At 45.3% G+C, this 17,088-nt stretch overlaps 1 protein-coding gene across 2 annotated transcripts in view; it reads left to right on the top strand.

Annotated features, from left to right (window-relative positions):
- OPCML (opioid binding protein/cell adhesion molecule like) overlaps positions 1-17,088 on the top strand; it is a 729,650-nt gene that overhangs the window by 560,647 nt on the left and 151,915 nt on the right. For both annotated transcript variants that reach the window (XM_050921726.1, XM_050921724.1), the window contains one exon: positions 4,669-4,901. In XM_050921726.1, the coding sequence (XP_050777683.1) occupies positions 4,669-4,901 (233 nt within the window). The remainder of the gene's footprint in view (positions 1-4,668; positions 4,902-17,088) is intronic.

Below are 17,088 nucleotides of genomic sequence, written 5' to 3'. Positions count from 1 at the left end.
AAACACAACACCTGAGATGGGTTATTTCATCAGACACTCTCTCCTCACCTTCCCCACCTTCTTCTGGATTTGCTGCACAATGATTCCTTGGGAGATGGAGACAGAGCCTTTAGGAGAATGTTGATGCAGGTTTGTCTTTGTTCTTAATTAGATCCCTTAAAGGGAAAACCTCCTAGCCCGGTTTATTATCCAGCTTTGTCAGAGCTTGTCTGCTTTATCTAAACACTTTGGAGAAGTCTCTTTACCTGTTTGCTTTACGGGAGACATTATCATAATCCTGGTCAATTGGAAATAGGTACAAAGGACCACTCCACAGATAAGGGGATGCCTGAGGCTTAGAAGCTAATGGATATTGGTCTTGGAGCATATTGAACAATTATGCAGGGCGCTACTGGAATTTTGGTGCCTATGGGCATTTGTAGTTAGACCCTGATTTCCAGTGTGGGGTGTAGGCAGTTTCTATAAATACAAACCTTTGCATACAAGGAGCCAGCCCATGTGCAAAGTGACAGAGTTTCTTGGTCTCACTTGTGCTAGAGCATCTCCTGGGCCTACGTGTCGAGTAGAGTTTGTTATTGCTGGTGATGTACTAGTTCATATTAACCATAGTCGATAGGTGTGGTGCTTTCTCCCACCAGACACCAGCCTGAGCCCAAGTTTTGGCATGGTGTGAGGGGTCGTCTCTTTGTAAAATCACACCCCATGGGAGTTTTTGCCCAAGAAAGCACTTCAGAGAGCAAATGTGCAAAACGTACCCAACACACTCAGACCCATGCAGTTCTCTCGCTTTCATTGCAAACTCAAAGCCCAGCCCAGCCCAGCAAACATTGACAGGTCTATGGTTTTGATGCAGTGCAGCAATTTCACCTGCTTTTTGCTTTGAGTTCTTTGGGTGCATTCCAAACCCATCAGGCAGCTGAGAGAGGTATGGCTGAGATTCATGGAGCCCTAGCTAGAGACACAGCACACCTGATTCTGATCTCGTTTACTCTGTCTTTTAACCAAGTAACTCCACTGCTATCAACAGAGCCAATCCTGACTTCCACTGGTGCGAATGAGATCAGGAGTCAGATCAAGAAACTCACAAATGCTAGGCAAGCAGATGCAGTTATATGGGGGCATGTTGTTCTTCCCACTACACAGGTTCACCAGCAGTTGGGGACTGCACCCAGGTAAGCGAGAGAAGCATTTGAGGAACGGAGTTTTAACTTGCACAAAACTGGAGTGAACAACTCTTCACTGTCACTTCAAACCCTAGTTCCTGTTCTTCCCCCCTTAATGAGGGGACCATATATTACCTTGAGGGGCTTTATACTAGATATTTATATGAGTACAGACATGCACGTTGTCTGTTTTACATATTATTGCCCTGCTTTTTCAGTTCACGCAATGAATAATTTACAGAAAACGTGTGTAAGTATCTCTTTATTATTCATTATAATGAACTGAGACAGGAGTAATAGTCCACTAGACTGGAATTCCCTAGGGCTCAACTTAACTAGGCTGCGCTTAGCTCTCCCACAGTTCATTTGAATAAAGGGAGGGCTCTGAATCCTGACATTAGAATAGCAGGATATGTTGCAGGTCAGGACTGGGGTGTGCTGGCAGAGTTCTGGGGGTGTGGGAGAAGGACTGAGATAGCAGTGGGAGGGGTGCTGCCCATCAGGGGTAGGGGGGTTGCTTTCGATTCAAGCCCAACTTTCATTTCATGTATGGCCTTCCCCAGAATTTGCAGTTCTTCATGGCTGGCTGCTGTGAAGCGAGGAGTGTTTTGTGGTGGCACTCTGGGGCTGATCCTCCTGGGTGCAGGGCATGTCGTGGGAAGCACTGAGCACCCTCTGCCGACTTTCAGGAGACTTGCATCAGCTCACCACCTTTCAAAACCTCACCTTGCAATGCTGGGGACAGGAATAGCACAACATGGGTACAGTAGGTGAGGATTGAGATTCACTGGTCGAATTTTGCAGGACACAAGATTAGCCCTGCAGATGATGCCAATGTCAGGATTAAGGTGCATTGGCAGAGTTGTACAGAGAAGCCAACACCTGGGCTGCCAGTCTGGATTAAGTGCATGGGCAGAGTGGTATAAAGGGAACACAAAATATGATTCCAGTGGCTCAATCCCTCTGTTGTTTGAACTGTGATGGGGGAAATGAAGGGTGGAATGACACCTCTTCCCCATGGTCCGTGGGTCCACCATGTCCCATTAAATGATGTAGTGCCTCCTTCTGGAGTGGTGGGACCGGCCCTTTTGCCGCTTCTCCGGCTCCTGAGAGGCAAAGCTTGTGTAGCTGCAGACACGGCATCTTGTTTGAAATATGGCGGCCTCCTGGGGTAAAGGTAATAACATGCCAAGCTCAGCGGACCATCTGTCTTCCTAGGAGTCCACACTTGAAATGGCTAGTGGGAGCATGTAGCCGCTACAAGGGGAGAATTATTTGTTTAAGGGAGAATATATCTCTAATTCCTCTGCACTGCCTGCCCAGCGGGGCACTGAAATATGCTTAATGCAGTCCTACCCGCACACCCCAAATCATAACCTTGATCGAGCTGACACTCGGTGAACATGGCATGGGAGGCATATAACATTTCTGCAGCTTCAGTGCAAGAGGCCCAATGCTCCCCTCCTGCCATGTCTGGCGGCAGAGGTGAGTGAGATGAAACATCTTGGAAGGCACTACTGTCAATTTATAAGTTTGAAGAGGAGTCTGAGCATCATCATCAGCATTCATGCGTGGCACGATCCAGCATGGCCTGATGATCCTACTTCAGCACAGGGGGAAGGGCCAGATAACTTCTTGGGGGGTCCCTCCGGCCCCAGATTTCAATGGTGTTAATACTCTGAGAATTCTCCTTCCATACCAATGTCAAATCACATGCCTCAAACCACAAAAATATATACACCTCTACCTCAATATAACGCTGTCCTCGGGAGCCAAAAAATCTTACCGTGTTATAGGTGAAACCACGTTATATCGAACTTGCTTTGATCCACTGGAGTGCGCAGCGCCCCCTCACCCAGAGCACTGCTTTACCACGTTATATCCGAATTCATGTTATATCGGGTTGCATTATATCGGGGTAGAGGTATATCTGGACCCCCTGCTCCCATCCCATTTGAAAACAGTAGTAGCCTTGTACCTGTTTGTTTGCTAGAGATTAATGGCCCGCTTGGGTCAGTATGGGCTACAGACACTGCTTTCGGCAAGGAACAGTGCAGGATCAGTTTAGTATCTGAGACAGCTTCTGATGGGGGACTGTGTCCCATCTGCAGCTGGCTGAGCTTGATAAATCTAGTTGGGTCTATAACTGTAAGGGTGGTGATGTGGTTAAGGCACTTGCCTGGGATTCAGGAGATGTGGCTTCAATTCCCACTCCTGCCACAAACTCCTTGTGTGGCCTTGAGCAAGTCACTTCTCTCAACTTGCCTCAGCCTCCCATCTGGAAAATGGGGATCAGAATACTCCCATTTCCTGCCCTTCATCCCTCCTTTCTATTAAGGCTTGGGTTTTGTGGAGGGGTTGCTGCACTCAGCCTTCAAGTCCTACGTGACTGAGGTGGCTAAGTTCCATTTTCATAAGAGGTATAGGAGCCTAAGTCTATTGAAAGTCAAAGAGACTCACATGCCTAAAGCCCAGATCTGTAGAGGTATTTAGGTGCCTAATTTGCATTGATTTCTGTGATCTGAGAATCTGGGCCTAAGTCACTTGTGAAGTTAAATCACTCAAGACTTGCAGTGCTGAGCAGAGCAATGCCTAAATCCCTCAAAAATCTGGGCCTATGTGCTTTGGGGGGCAGGAACTATTTCTTAAAGTGTCTTTATAACACCTAGCATGATAGGGCCCTGATCTCAGCTGGGTCCTATAGGCACTGCCGCAATGCATAGAATAATAATCACCAAGCCACTTCCCAGCTCTTTTCCTCAGTTTCCCCATCTATAAAATGGGGATATCACTGGCCAGCCTGTCAGGGGAATTACGAGGGTTAATTCATTCATGTATGAAAAGCCCTTGGAGATCTTTGAAAGGACAGTGCTGTAGGAGGACCAAGTATTACTATTACAACCCACCACACCAGTAATGTCCATTTTATCACAACCTAGTGTTCTTGCCTTCTATGCTTGCTGAAGCTTTGGAAAGAAAGGGAAGGCTCTGGAGACATGTTCAGCTCTCGATATAGCCAAACATGTGACACTTTTTCTACGGGTGCTCCTGAGCCAGACAGACCCAGGAGTAAAATACATCAAGTAGGTTGTGTCAAATATCCTGCCAGACTTTGGAACTGAAGGGCACTCTATGAATGTTTCTGGTATTGTGCATTCTGAAATGACCTGTGGAATAGTTTCTGTGGTTCTTTGTCCAATTCATGTGGGTTGTAATCTCCTGGGGGTCAGGAACCTGCTTTTTATGTGAAGTCCCTACTACACTTGTAGGGGCTATGGAATAGGAATAATAATGAATACGTTTGCTAGAGTGGTTTCTATAATACCCCATTTGATTGTTTTGCCACCCTATTGTTTGCATCTCCATTATCCTGTACAGAGTTTTTTCATACTAAGTTGCCCAAAACCACCAGTGAAAAAAATGACCTCTTTTCAGCATCACTATGGGCACATTCCCAGCTGGCCACTGGCCTGTCTTCTGACATTCTCTCTCCCTCTGTTTGTAGGTGTACCGTGGACGAGAGGGTCACGCGAGTAGCTTGGTTGAACCGAAGCACCATCCTGTATGCTGGAAATGACAAGTGGTCTATAGACAACCGCGTAGTCATCCTATCAAACACAAACACCCAGTACAGCATCAAGATCCATAACGTGGACGTGTACGACGAGGGGCCCTACACCTGCTCTGTGCAGACAGACAATCACCCGAAGACCTCGCGGGTGCATCTGATCGTGCAAGGTAAGGCCCAGCGCTGCATGCTGAGAAAGAAACTTGTTAAGCTGAAGGCAGACAGGGCTTCCCGTCACTACAGCTTCTATTAGATGCTGCTGATGACATGCAGGGGATAATGAGACTGATAATTCCTGCTCGCTGTCTTGGATGCTCAGTAGCCAGGCATTGGAATTTTGTCCTTTGTCTGCTTTTCCATGCCCTCTGCTGTGTAGAACTTGGGCCAATGTCCTCTGATGATTATCCCATTGCAAGTGCTCTGCTCTCTTGGGATTGAATATAGAACAACTAGTGACTCTGCTAATTGAAAGTTTAACTTGGGCCCCTTTAGTGCTTGCTGTTTCCAGTTGGGAATTGCACCCAGGTCTAATGGTTGTTAACCAGGTATGCTACCAGCAAAGACATGGATCCATCAGCTTAGAGGGTCTGGATTGTTGTGGTCAATGAGCTCAGCTAGGGACTGTTCTTGAAAATACTCCCGGTAACAGCTGAAGTATTTCCCATAGAAGGCGAGAATGGCAAGCCGGAGTTTGTTTTGATAGTATCCTAGGGGTTGGAAGGGCCGGCCAGGCATTGCCAGTTCTTGCTTTCCTGCTTGCTCAGGGGGGCTCAGTTCCAGAGGAATAAGGGATTCTTAGCATTGGAAGTGATGTCTCAGTGGCACCTTACTGGCCTTGACAGCAGAGTTATCTTCTTCTTTGGGAAATGTAGTGCTGAAATAAAAGAACTGTCAGGTACTGTAGAGGAACAGATTCAAAGAGAACAAGGCCATCACTTTTCAGGAAAGACGACAGATTGTGTAAGTACGTCAAAGTCAGTACAGGCCATAAAGAGCTTTTGGCACACAGCTTCGATGGCTAATGCTATTAGAGAAATGCCTTGGCATAACACAAGCTGTTGGGTTGAAAAGTGGGCGTCTCGGAGCCTCTTCAGTCAGAAGGCTCTCAGAGCTTCTAGATCTGAGACGGGCTGGGTAGGAGGAGGTGGGCTGCAGCATGAATCTCTTTTTGAAGCAGTTCCATTGACTTGAAATATTTGATCCAAATCAGAAGAGTCTGAAAGCTTCCAGTACCCATTGGAGAACATGAATTATAAACTCAGAAGGCATGCGCCCTGCATCCCCTGGAAGGAGATGGAATCCTCCTTGCGTGACTAGGTCAGGAAAATGTCCCTGTGCATTAAGAGGAGGAAGTAACAGTGGCACCGTATTGGTTAGAAAGATTTGGTCACTTGTGGAAAGAGCTGTCAAAGAAGGGTGTGTAGGGCGGTTTTCACATCCAGTTGAATCATAGAAATAAATGCTGAAATGCATTGGTTCCTTTATCTCCAAAGAATAATGAGACCAGCGTTGCCTGTGAGGGGCTCTTGTTTTTCTCAGCACTAAACAGATTTCACCCCTTCACCAGCTACCCACCCGCCCACTTCAATTAGAAAGTAACTCCAGATCCCTACTTCTTTGCAACAGCTATTGAGTTTTGTCCAGTCTATAGATTAATTTTTCAGAGTTAGTGTTAGTTCAGGTTAGATAAAGATAATGAAAGTTTCCTAATCCTCTTAAAGAAGATTTATCTGGCTGAGTAGAAAGCTCTCCGAATACAATAAAGCATGTATAAAACCAGGACCTAATCTTTCCTTTAATTTCAAACATCTGATGGGTATTGATTTTGCAATGAGCAAATCTGAAAAATTTCTGTGCCCCAACCTGTTCCTTAAAAAAACTCCTACTATTATTTATCCTCTCTCCATTTAGAAATGCTAAGGTCTGATTACTGCCACCAATCAGTTGTTATTAAGGAAGAGAAAAACCCACCCAGATCTGTCACCTACCCTGTTAATTATGTATAGATCTAAGAATCAGTTACCTCACTGCTTGCCCAGATTATTTATGCTGTTTTTCTTGCCAAGCCTCTGATGGAATTTACTGTCATAGTCCATTTGGGATGCACTGTATGCTGTCCCAGGCATTCTAAAATAATCTAGGCATTGTCACCAGGAAAGGGCAAAACTGATTTGGGAAAAACAAAATAACTTACTGGGCCTTTCCTTCCCCATTTGGGGGCATTTCTAGATCTGAACTCAGACGAAGCAGCTGTTAAAATGTTTGCATGGCTGCGTATTCCATTTTTACACCCATCTACACATCTCACATTCAGCAGGATCTAGAAAGCAAAGTGCTAATATACCCCCCCAAAAAAGCGTGATCTTGCGAGATATGCACCTAAATTTGCAGATCCAATAGACTCTGAGAAATCTCTTTCTATAATCTTAATCTATTTATCTACCCTATCCCGTCTTTATCTTTCTAATTTATCCATTGTCCATTTCTGATGTATCTGAGCACTTGACACCATTATATAAACCCATGAGTGATTTACACGTGGACTTCTCTTTTTCTTTCTCCTCCAAGATCCAAAATTCCAAACCTTTTGTGGTTCACCCATACCTAACTGTAACTAGAGACAGGTTCAGAAGGCAAGTTTCAGAACTGGATATGGATTGCATTTAGCAGAGGGTTCAAGAAGCAGGTTTGATGCCAAGGCAAGTGTTCGGTGTCGGGTTTGATGTTGCTGGAATTCCTTGTGCTGGTCTTATGATAGTTTATCCACAGATACATGATTTTGAGATATAGTCCATTTTGGCCTAAAGTTGTAGGAGAATAGCAGTTGCCATGAGATTTTGGCTGCATCCAAACCATTTACTACTAAATTAACTATAAAAATCCTGGGGTGATTGTCTTATCTCTGTACTGGCACTTCAGTGTAACTACTTATGTGGTTAGAGCTACACATGTGCTTACATACCTCACTGAACTGGGGCTTATGTGATGCAATTTAGTGGTTATATGCCCAGTTTCAAACTGGAACCGGTCAAAATATATCTGTTCCTGCTAAGTTTCATTTTGAGCTTTGAGGTTAAAATTCTCACCACTATCATCGATCTACAGCAGGCATCGTCCCTCGTGTAATTAAGTCCATGGAATAATCGTAGGGATGCATTTGGCCCTGGGATTGTACACGGTAGTTCTAAACTGGAATTTACAAGGGGGCAGAGTGTGATGTCAGGCTTAGTTACAGAACCATTTGCTGCCTCCACAGGGTTAATATTAAGGACTGGAAAAGACTGGGTGGGGACCAAAATTAGGAGAGGAGAATGGCTGCAATATAGTTAGAGGGCAGGAAACAGATGGAAAGGGAGGGGCTCTTTTTTTTTGCCGCAAGAGTGTGTGTCTGAAATGAGTGTGTGTGTGAGATCGAGAGAGAGAGATTATAGCTTTGCCTCCTATTTCCCCCTCCGCATGCTCCACCTCTCTTCTGCACATAACAACCAGTATCTTGCCTACTAAAATCCTGTGTGATTATCTTATCTCTTTAAAACAAGCCGAAAAAGCCTCTTACTTCACAGAGACACTTGTGCCAAAACTCTGCTTGCAGCAAAGGAGAGCGCAGAGAAGTAGAGATCCAGCGGACCTGCAGCCATGGCTTTCACAGCAGCGCAGTCTGCAATGCAGACCTTTTCCCTAAAGCGCTCAAGAATCTAGAAGGTTAGGGCCTGTGACATTCATGGACGACCTTCCTCTGGAAATGCTTTATTTCCACACACGGGGCCAATTTTGCCTCGAGCGTAACCAGGCATTGTTCAGTTGACTTTAATGGAGTTCTCTCCACTTAACGTCAGCTGTGAATTTAGTCAGTAGTTCTTAGCTTTACCTTTATTCATCCAGATGACTGGATCTTCCTTTCACACTCTCCGTGTCTTTCAGGTGTCGTGATCATAACCCAGTGCTAAGAATGCTTGTGGCCAAGTGATGTTTGAAGCAATTTCACTGCTAGTATGGATAGGGCAAAACCAGAAAGTGCTCAGTGCTGCTGAAAATGGTTTTGTCCCATCCGTACTATCAGTTAAGCCATTTTCAGGGCATGCTCAGGGAGATTGAGGGCAAAGGTCATAACCATAGGTCAATTTCCCAGTTTAGCCGGGTCTTCTAAATTGAATCTGAGCTTGAGGAGCACAAGTGACTGTGCGAATAAGTGATTGTTTTGGTCGGCTGGCAATTCTGAAAAATGGGGAAGGGGGGACGAAATTGAAATTGAAATTTTCAGCTACACAAAACACTAATAGTTTCAGGCTGAACAAAACATTTTGTTTGACCTGCAGTGAAACTTTGCATTGAGATTTGGAGCTTTGTAAAACAAAAAGTCAGTTGGAATCAAAAAAATCAAAAAAGTTTGTTGACTTTTTTCAGATTTTTCTTTCCACATAAACTATTTAGGAAAACCAGCACAACTTTGTGAAGCAGTCCTGAGTCACTGACACTGCATTTTTCCCTGAAAAAAAGTTTCAGCTGAAAAATGTCACCTGTTTGTACAGGTGACCACACTATAATGGAAACCAGGTAACCAAGATCCAGTACAACTTTAACATGTAAAAAAGCTTTTACTTTACTGGCTTCCTATCAGTGGAAATGCATTAACTATTTTCTTCTTTGTGATTTGGGACTGCTAGCATAACCCAAATCACAAAGAAGTGCTCTGTCCCCCTCTAGTGGCACCTAGACCATCGAGAGCAGGGGTTCTCAAACTGGGGGTCGGGACACCTCAGGGGTCACAAGCTGTCAGCCTCCACCCCAAACCCCGCATTTCCCCAAGCATTTATAATATTGTTAAATATATTAAAACGTGCTTTTAATTTATATGGGGGGAATCGCACTCAGAGGCTTGCTGTGTGAAAGGGGTCACCAGTACAAAAGTTTGAGAACAACTGATCTAGAGGTTGATGAGTCTGTTACTACCATGGCTAAAAGTATGTATCATTCAGCTTATGAAGTAGAGGCTCATACATTAAGTTTCAGAAGTCCCAGGTTCAATCCTGCCCACTGACGACATGGACATACACTAGGACTGGCCCTCTAGGAGGGGATCCCCTTTTCACCCCAACTTTTTTTTAAGCAAAGTCATTTGCTTCATTTTCTCCCTCCAATAAATCCATGAGTTCATACTGCCTAGTTGTCATTTCAATGGAGCTATAAGGTACTACATCAAGGACTGGTCATAGGAGATACAGAAACTTTCACCACTTGTTTCCTGCTTTAGATGCAGCCCTGGTTGATAATGAGTGGGAACTGTTTTGCTCTGACAACTCTTTGATGGCCTGAGTCCAGTTCTGAGTGGGCAGTATCACAGAGCAAACCACCAGTGTTGACAGTAATTGCCCATCTCAGCAGAGAAGCCAAGGACTAAATGGGCCATGGAGACTGTATGCCCATCTTAACTCTGCAGTTGGTTTTCCCTGGTTAAGGTTGAGACTTGCAGGATAAGAGCAGCATATGGAGAATTTGCACAGTTGCGGCACACGTTGTCCCTGTTCAGTGGCTAAGTAGAGGATCCAGTCTCTGGGGCTGTCAGTCAGCATTAAATTCATGTACATTTTCAATACAAAGCCCAAACACTGCACTATCTCTAGTGTAAACTCTAACATTTTGGACCAGTAATTACAGTGTACACATGATGTCAACCTCATTTTTCATACAGTGCCTGAAGGGAGGCAGTGCTGTCTGTCTAGTGGTCAGAGCAAAGGAGGGGGCACCAAGATTCCTGGACTCTATTCCCAGTTTTTGCCACCTGACTTGCTCTGTGACACTAGGGAAAGTTCTCTAATTGCCTGGTGTTTCCCCATCTCTTACATGGGGATAATAATCCTTAATTCACTGTTATTAATGCTCATGAAGCGCTCAGAGAGGCTCAGATAGAAGCTCTCTCAGGTAGGAGAGCAAAGGATCATCATTTGTACCTAGTTACACCCAATGGAAGCGCCAGTGCTCTGATAGAAAGTTGGCACTTAAAAGACCCTCGCCATGTTCTGCTGCATCAGGGAGATTATAGCCAGACTGCAGCAATAATAATGAAAGAAGGGAAGGGTGGGGGCAGAGCCTGAGTTTAAACCTTTGAATGCAGTGTTAGCACGGAGCGAAAATCTACAGGTGAAGCAGAAAACTCCTGAAAACTGGAGACAAGCCTGAACCCAAACGCTGGCTCTAAAGTGACCCAAGCTTTAGGGGAAATCACATTTGGATCTGAACTTTGTGATTGGCCCGCCTCTGTATAATAAAAGGATACAATGGTTGGGTGGTGAAGTTTAGGAGATCTGGGAGGCTCCTTCCCAGCTCTGCCATGAGCTCTTTGGGCAAGTCACTTAGGGTACAGTTTTCAAAAGCAGCTAAATGACGTAGGAGCTTACAGCCTAGCTCAACACCAGTATTTAGATGTTGCTCTGCTCAGCATTACAATGCCTAACTAGTTCAGGAACGTAAGTCTCATTTTCAAAAGTGATTTAGGGACTTTGGTGCCCAAGCCCTATTGTTTTTTTAATGAGTCTAAGGCTAAAGATCTAAGTCCCATTTGAAAATGGGTCTTAGGCACCTACGTCATTCAGAGTGCTGTTCAAAATGTGACCTTTATGCTGTGTCTACACGGATGGCAGCATGTACAGTACTGGGACCCCATGGGTAACTACACGCTGCTGTGAAAAGTGGGCGGCGTCCACACTTGTCACTGCAAAGTGTAGCTACTTGCTGCCATGAAAAGACTCCGGCAGTGGGGAAAGGCTCCAACCACAGACATGCCGACTTTCTGATTTCCCTGGGGATGCTCAACCCCCATTATGCCCCAGGCACTGCCCCCACTCCACCCCTTCCCCCAAGACCCCACCCCTGCCTCTCTCTGCCCCATTCCTCCCCTCCCCTGAATGTGCCCCGCCCTTGCTCCACCTCTTCCTGCCCCCACTCCTCCTCGTCCCGCCATTGCCTTCTGCCCGCCGCTGAACAGCTGATCAGCAGCAGTTGGGAGGCGCTGGTGGGGGAGGAGCTGATCGGCAGGGCTCGCCAGTGGGTGCAGAGTGGGACTCAGCACCTATGGCTCCAGCAGCTACCTTTGCCTCCTTGCCTCTCCACTGCAAGAGCCTTTCGCCATGGCTGGAGACTTTCCCTGTGGCGGGCTTTGGCAGTGGGGAAGCAGTGGGACACGACACTGCTAAAAATAGCCATGTAGAAATGAGAGGCACTGCTTGGGCGTGCCGAGAGCCATGAAGAGAACATAGCCTGGGGGATTAGGCATGTAGGGCTCTCCCCCGCCTAAGCCGTACCTCGCCGTCTACACTACTGTCTATACCCGTGCTAGCAGGGTGGGCAGTGTCTGCACTCTACATGCTGTTGTGAGTGTAGACGTCCCTTTAATCTCTTTGTGCCTCAAATCTGCATCTGTAAAATGAGGTGGTTTTTTTCTCCAATCCTCTGTTTGGTTTGTTTAGACAGTAAATTATTTGGACCAGAGTTTGTCTCTTACTACATGTTTGTACAATACTTATTCCCTCTGATCTCAATGGAAGCCTCTAGGCGCTATCATTATAGCACTAATAATAGCAATGGGTGGGAGCAGAGCCCTACCTGGGTACCAGCCCTTCTGGCATTTTGGGGACACTCGGATGTGGGCCGGAATGTGGAAGCTCTGGTCCATCTCCCTTGAAAACCCAGGGGATCCCAGTGGAACCACAAACAGCCACTGTCTGGGGCAACACAAGTGGGAGGTTTATGCTCCTCAACTTAACGAGCTGCGTTGCGTGCTCAGCCTGGCTAGCTAACAGGCATTAATGACCAGTTAGCAACTGTGTTCAGCTCAATTAATTTATATGTGTATTTTGCAAAACTAAAAGTTGCCCGGTTAGATTATCGATTCTTTGTCCCTGTATTCAATTTGTTTTTAATTGCACTACTGCAGGGCCAGACCTCCCCTCGTAGCAACCCTGCGGTAAATCTGCCAGCAACTCAACAATCAACAATAAATGTGTCTCTTCATGTTGTTATTAATATGTCTCCTGGATTGGTTCATTACAGCAGTTAACAATGGTTTATAAGAGCGGTGATGGCGCAGGGCCAGAGGGCTTTTCTTTTTTCCTTTTCTCTTCTTCAGAGGCTATCTTGTTGTGATACGATGGATGGTTTCGGGCACACACGTGCGTGCGTGCATGCGTGCGTGTGTGTGTGTGCATGAGAGAGAGAGAGAGAGAGAGAGAGAGAAAGAGACAGAGATACCTGGGATTTAATTTAATGTAACTAGGGTATGAGCCACCCTAATTCTTTTCTTATCATAAACAGCTGTTGGGCTTAGGACTTTTCTATGTCTATCTCCCTCTGCTCTCGCCATCCCTGTATAAATGAAACTGGAGCCGTTTTGGCAGACCACGTAAAGGTGAACAGGGGAGGGGGGAAATAATTGGCAGACTGACTTCACTGGCACTAATGACATCAGAGGAGCTGTAATTTCGCCATCAGACCAATTAGTCGAAAGCAGAGGCTTTTGCCTTCGAAAGGCTGTTGATTAATAAAGACAGAAATGCAGCTCTTGGAAGGGAAGTGAGATTCTGGCTAGAGGGACGCCAAAAAAATCATCACAAATGTGCCAGCCAACAAAGCCACTTCCTTTTCATTTGATATTTTGTGCGTGTGAGTGATTTGCAGTCCTGTCGGGGAGGGAAGTGTCTTTTATCTGCGTGCCATAGATATGCACTCGGAGAAATCATTGGAAGCATCAGTGGTATAAACAGGAGCACTCTGGAATCTACTGACAGCACAGAACTCCTGCAGCCTCCCATGCATGGATTGTTTCAGGATATAGAATATATTTCTCTTGAATACAGAGCTCTTACTCAATGTTTTGGTTGATGCTGTGCATTTTACACTTAATGTACCGCTTAACAGTATCACTCCATTTCCTCAGTAGCACAGATTCCTTGGAGAGGGAAATGAATGACATAAAAATCATGCATCAGTGACAATTGGGGTGCCATGGAAGAGGCTGCAGCAGTAGCGGAAGGAGATGAAGGGTGAGTGTGAAAGATGGAAGGTAGTGAAGGCGGCGTAGGGCGAGGGATAGGGGAAATGGCAGGAATGGGGTAATACTTACCATCTCTAGGGCACTTTACCAACATCAACTAATTAATCAAGTTAAGGAAGTATAGTCAGAGAAGGACCGGCTGTTTGGAGAGGCTAATAGAAAAATAGAGGAAATTGGAAGATTGATAATGGGAGGAAAAGGAGGAGACATGGTGTGGAGGGGGAGGATATTAGAAAAGGATGGAGGGAAAATAGAGACAGGATGATAGAAAGTGGAACACAGAAGGAGAAATGGAAATGATCCCGGGGAAACAGGGAAAACACATGGAAAGAGGGAAACATGGAAGGAAGTGAGAAAGAGGAGGTTTGGGGAAGAGGGGAGAATAGGAGATAAAAGGGCTCGACCCTGCAAGGTGCTGAGCATTTTGGCCCTGTTGCAGGAAAGCGCTAGGGCATGTGCTGAACTGTAAGCATGCAGTAGTCTCATTGAAGTCAACTGGAGTGCTTGCATGCTGAAAGTTCATAGATTCATGGAGATCATAGATTTTAATGCTAGAAGAGACCAATATGATTATCTAGGATGATATGAATAATGTAGGCCAGACCATTTTACCGAGTGATTCCTTCTGCAGAAAGCCCATAACTTCTGGTTGAGTTGGAGCATATCTTTTAGACGGATGTCCAGTCTTGATGTAAAGGCTTCAAGTGAGAGGGAATCCACCACATACCTAGGTAGGTGGTTGCAATTGTCAGTTACCTCATGGTTACAAATCCATGACTTATTTCTAGTGTGAATTCGGCTGGGTTCAGCTCCCAGCCACTGGATCTTGTTATACCTTTGTTTGCTAGATTAAAGAGCCCTCTAGCAGGAATCTTCTCCCTGTGGAGGTACTTATAGGCCATGATCAAATCACCTCTTAACCTTTTCATTGAAAAAAACTCAGTAGATTGTGCTCCTGAAGTTTCAGTGTCAGGCAGGTTTTCAAGAGCTCAGATCATTCTGGTAGCGCTTTTGCGAACCCTCTGCAAATTTTCAACAACCTTTTAGAGGTGTGGGCACCAGAACTGGATACCTTACCCAGTAACAGTTTCACCAGTGCCACGTACACAGTGGTAATACCACCTCCCTTCTCTGATGGACTGCAACCTCGGTGTGGTGGAGAGGCTTGCATGGGCTAAAGATCCTCAGAGCTACATCATCCGGAGCTTTCATACTTCTAGTAGGGGCCCCCTTGGCGAGCAGGTCTGAGGTGAGGCTCCTGATTAACCAGGGTCCAAACTTCACAAGACCCCAACAGTGGATCAGGCACATATAGAGGACATTTTAGTGCTCTGCGGCTGTGAAGGAGGGTGAAGGAGGGTGATGGCTGCAGCATGTGGGAGGCCGCTGATTGTCTTGGATCTCCTTGCCACTGGATCAGGGCATTGCTCCTGTTTAGTCTCATGTGGTCACTGCCTGTGCACCAGTTTCCCCACATTAAAAGATTTTATGTGCAGGCCTCTGCCTAAGCGCTCACAACCGCACAAAGCCTTGTGGTGAGGGAGGAGTGGCGGTGAAGACAAGAGTAGTGATTTCTGGGAGTCTTTCATCACACACCTGCACATAGGCGGCAGCCGTGTGATGGTCGTCTTGTGCTTGGATGAGACAGAAGTGCATTTCGGCAGCAGCGGCTGTGACTGAGCAGGCCTTTTTAGGATCCCCTCTGCTCACCCCAAATAGGGAAGGGGCTAGAAAAGATGTCCCAAACATAGGCTGGCTCACACACTTCCAACTGGATGACCACGTCCAGTGGGATCTCCTAAGTCCACGGCTAAAACAAGAGATATAAGTACGGCTTTCTGAAATTCATGGTCCATTTTGGTAAATTTCATAGTCGTGGGATTTTTTAAATTGTACATTTCATGATTTCAGCTAGCCTGCATATCTTGAAGGGACTATTCAAGTTAAATGTCTCATCAAGGGACACTTAACTCACAAAGGACCGCAGGAGATGCCTACCTACACTTAATGGATTTTCCTGTGAGCGTTCCATCTGACGTATAGGTGATGGCTTCTGCTGTGACTAAGAGAAATCATGCACGGACATGTGACTTGCCCATGTGAACCCAAACACCATCTTGCTACCTGTAATTTTCCACAGGAAGAACAATGGGATTCCCTTCAGTTGGCAGAAGCTATGAAAGGCCCTGGAAACACCTCCATTTTGCCTCTTTCCTGCTTAAACCTCTGGACTATGAACTTATACTAATGGGCATTCTAACCAAGGGACTGAGGACCTTCCAATGATTTGGAAGCAGCCAGAGATTTGATTAAGCTAGCAGTTTATTCCATCACTGCTATAAGCCTGATCTAAGAATTTTTCAATTGTTGTATGTATTTGATTCCTTTAATCAATTTTAACTCTCACCTTTCTTTCTATAAATAAACCTTTAGATTTTGGATACTAAAGGATTGGCAACAGCGTGATTATTGGGTAAGATCTGAGTTATATATTGACCTGAGTATGTGGCCAGTCCTTTGGGATCAGAAGAACCCTTTTGTTTGATGAAATTGGTTTTAAAGAACCTATCATCTTTAAGTCTTGTGTCTGGGTGTTGAATCCAGGACTGGAATGCCCAAGGAGATTGCTTTTTCTGACTTCTTGTGAGTCAGAAGTTTACTTTTATTGCTGGTTTGGTATATCTTATGGGAGAATAACCATCAGTTTTGGGGTTTGTCTGCCCTATTTCTCAGCAGTTTGTCCTGAAGTTGGTATTCTCAGCTGTGCTCCATGGAGGCCCGGTGACAACCCCTAAATCCTTTTCAGAGTCACTGCTTTCCAGGGTATGTTCCCCCAAACCTGTAAATTTGACATACTCTTTTCCATCCTAGACCTTGTGTTTTGCACTATTAAAATATGTGTTGTTCAGATGAGCTAGACAGTGTTCCCAGTAACTCCGTAGAACTGATATGACCTTCTCATTGTTTACCATTCCTCCAAGTGGTAAATGTGTTCTCTGCAAACTTTACCAGGCATAATGTTATATTTTGTTCCAGGCTATTAATATACATATTGAAAAAACATAGAGTCATGGTAGTTCTCTGTGGGATCCCCCCTAGAAACATCCCCAATGGATGATAATTCCCCATTTACAAGTGGGCTTTTTGAGATCTGTCAGCTAGTCCGTTTTTAATCCATTTAATATGTGCTGAATTCATTTGTGGAGTGCTAATTTTTTAATCAGAATGTAGGCAGTACTTCATCTTTCTGAAGTCTGAGTATATTATAGCTGTACTATCCCTTGTCTATTTAGTGACAGATCTGTATCATT

Source organism: Gopherus flavomarginatus, chromosome 13 (genome assembly GCF_025201925.1).
Source record: "Gopherus flavomarginatus isolate rGopFla2 chromosome 13, rGopFla2.mat.asm, whole genome shotgun sequence".
Taxonomy (NCBI): Eukaryota; Metazoa; Chordata; order Testudines; family Testudinidae; genus Gopherus; species Gopherus flavomarginatus.
Note: the sequence above shows the minus strand (reverse complement) of the source record. Positions and strands in the feature narration are given on the sequence as shown.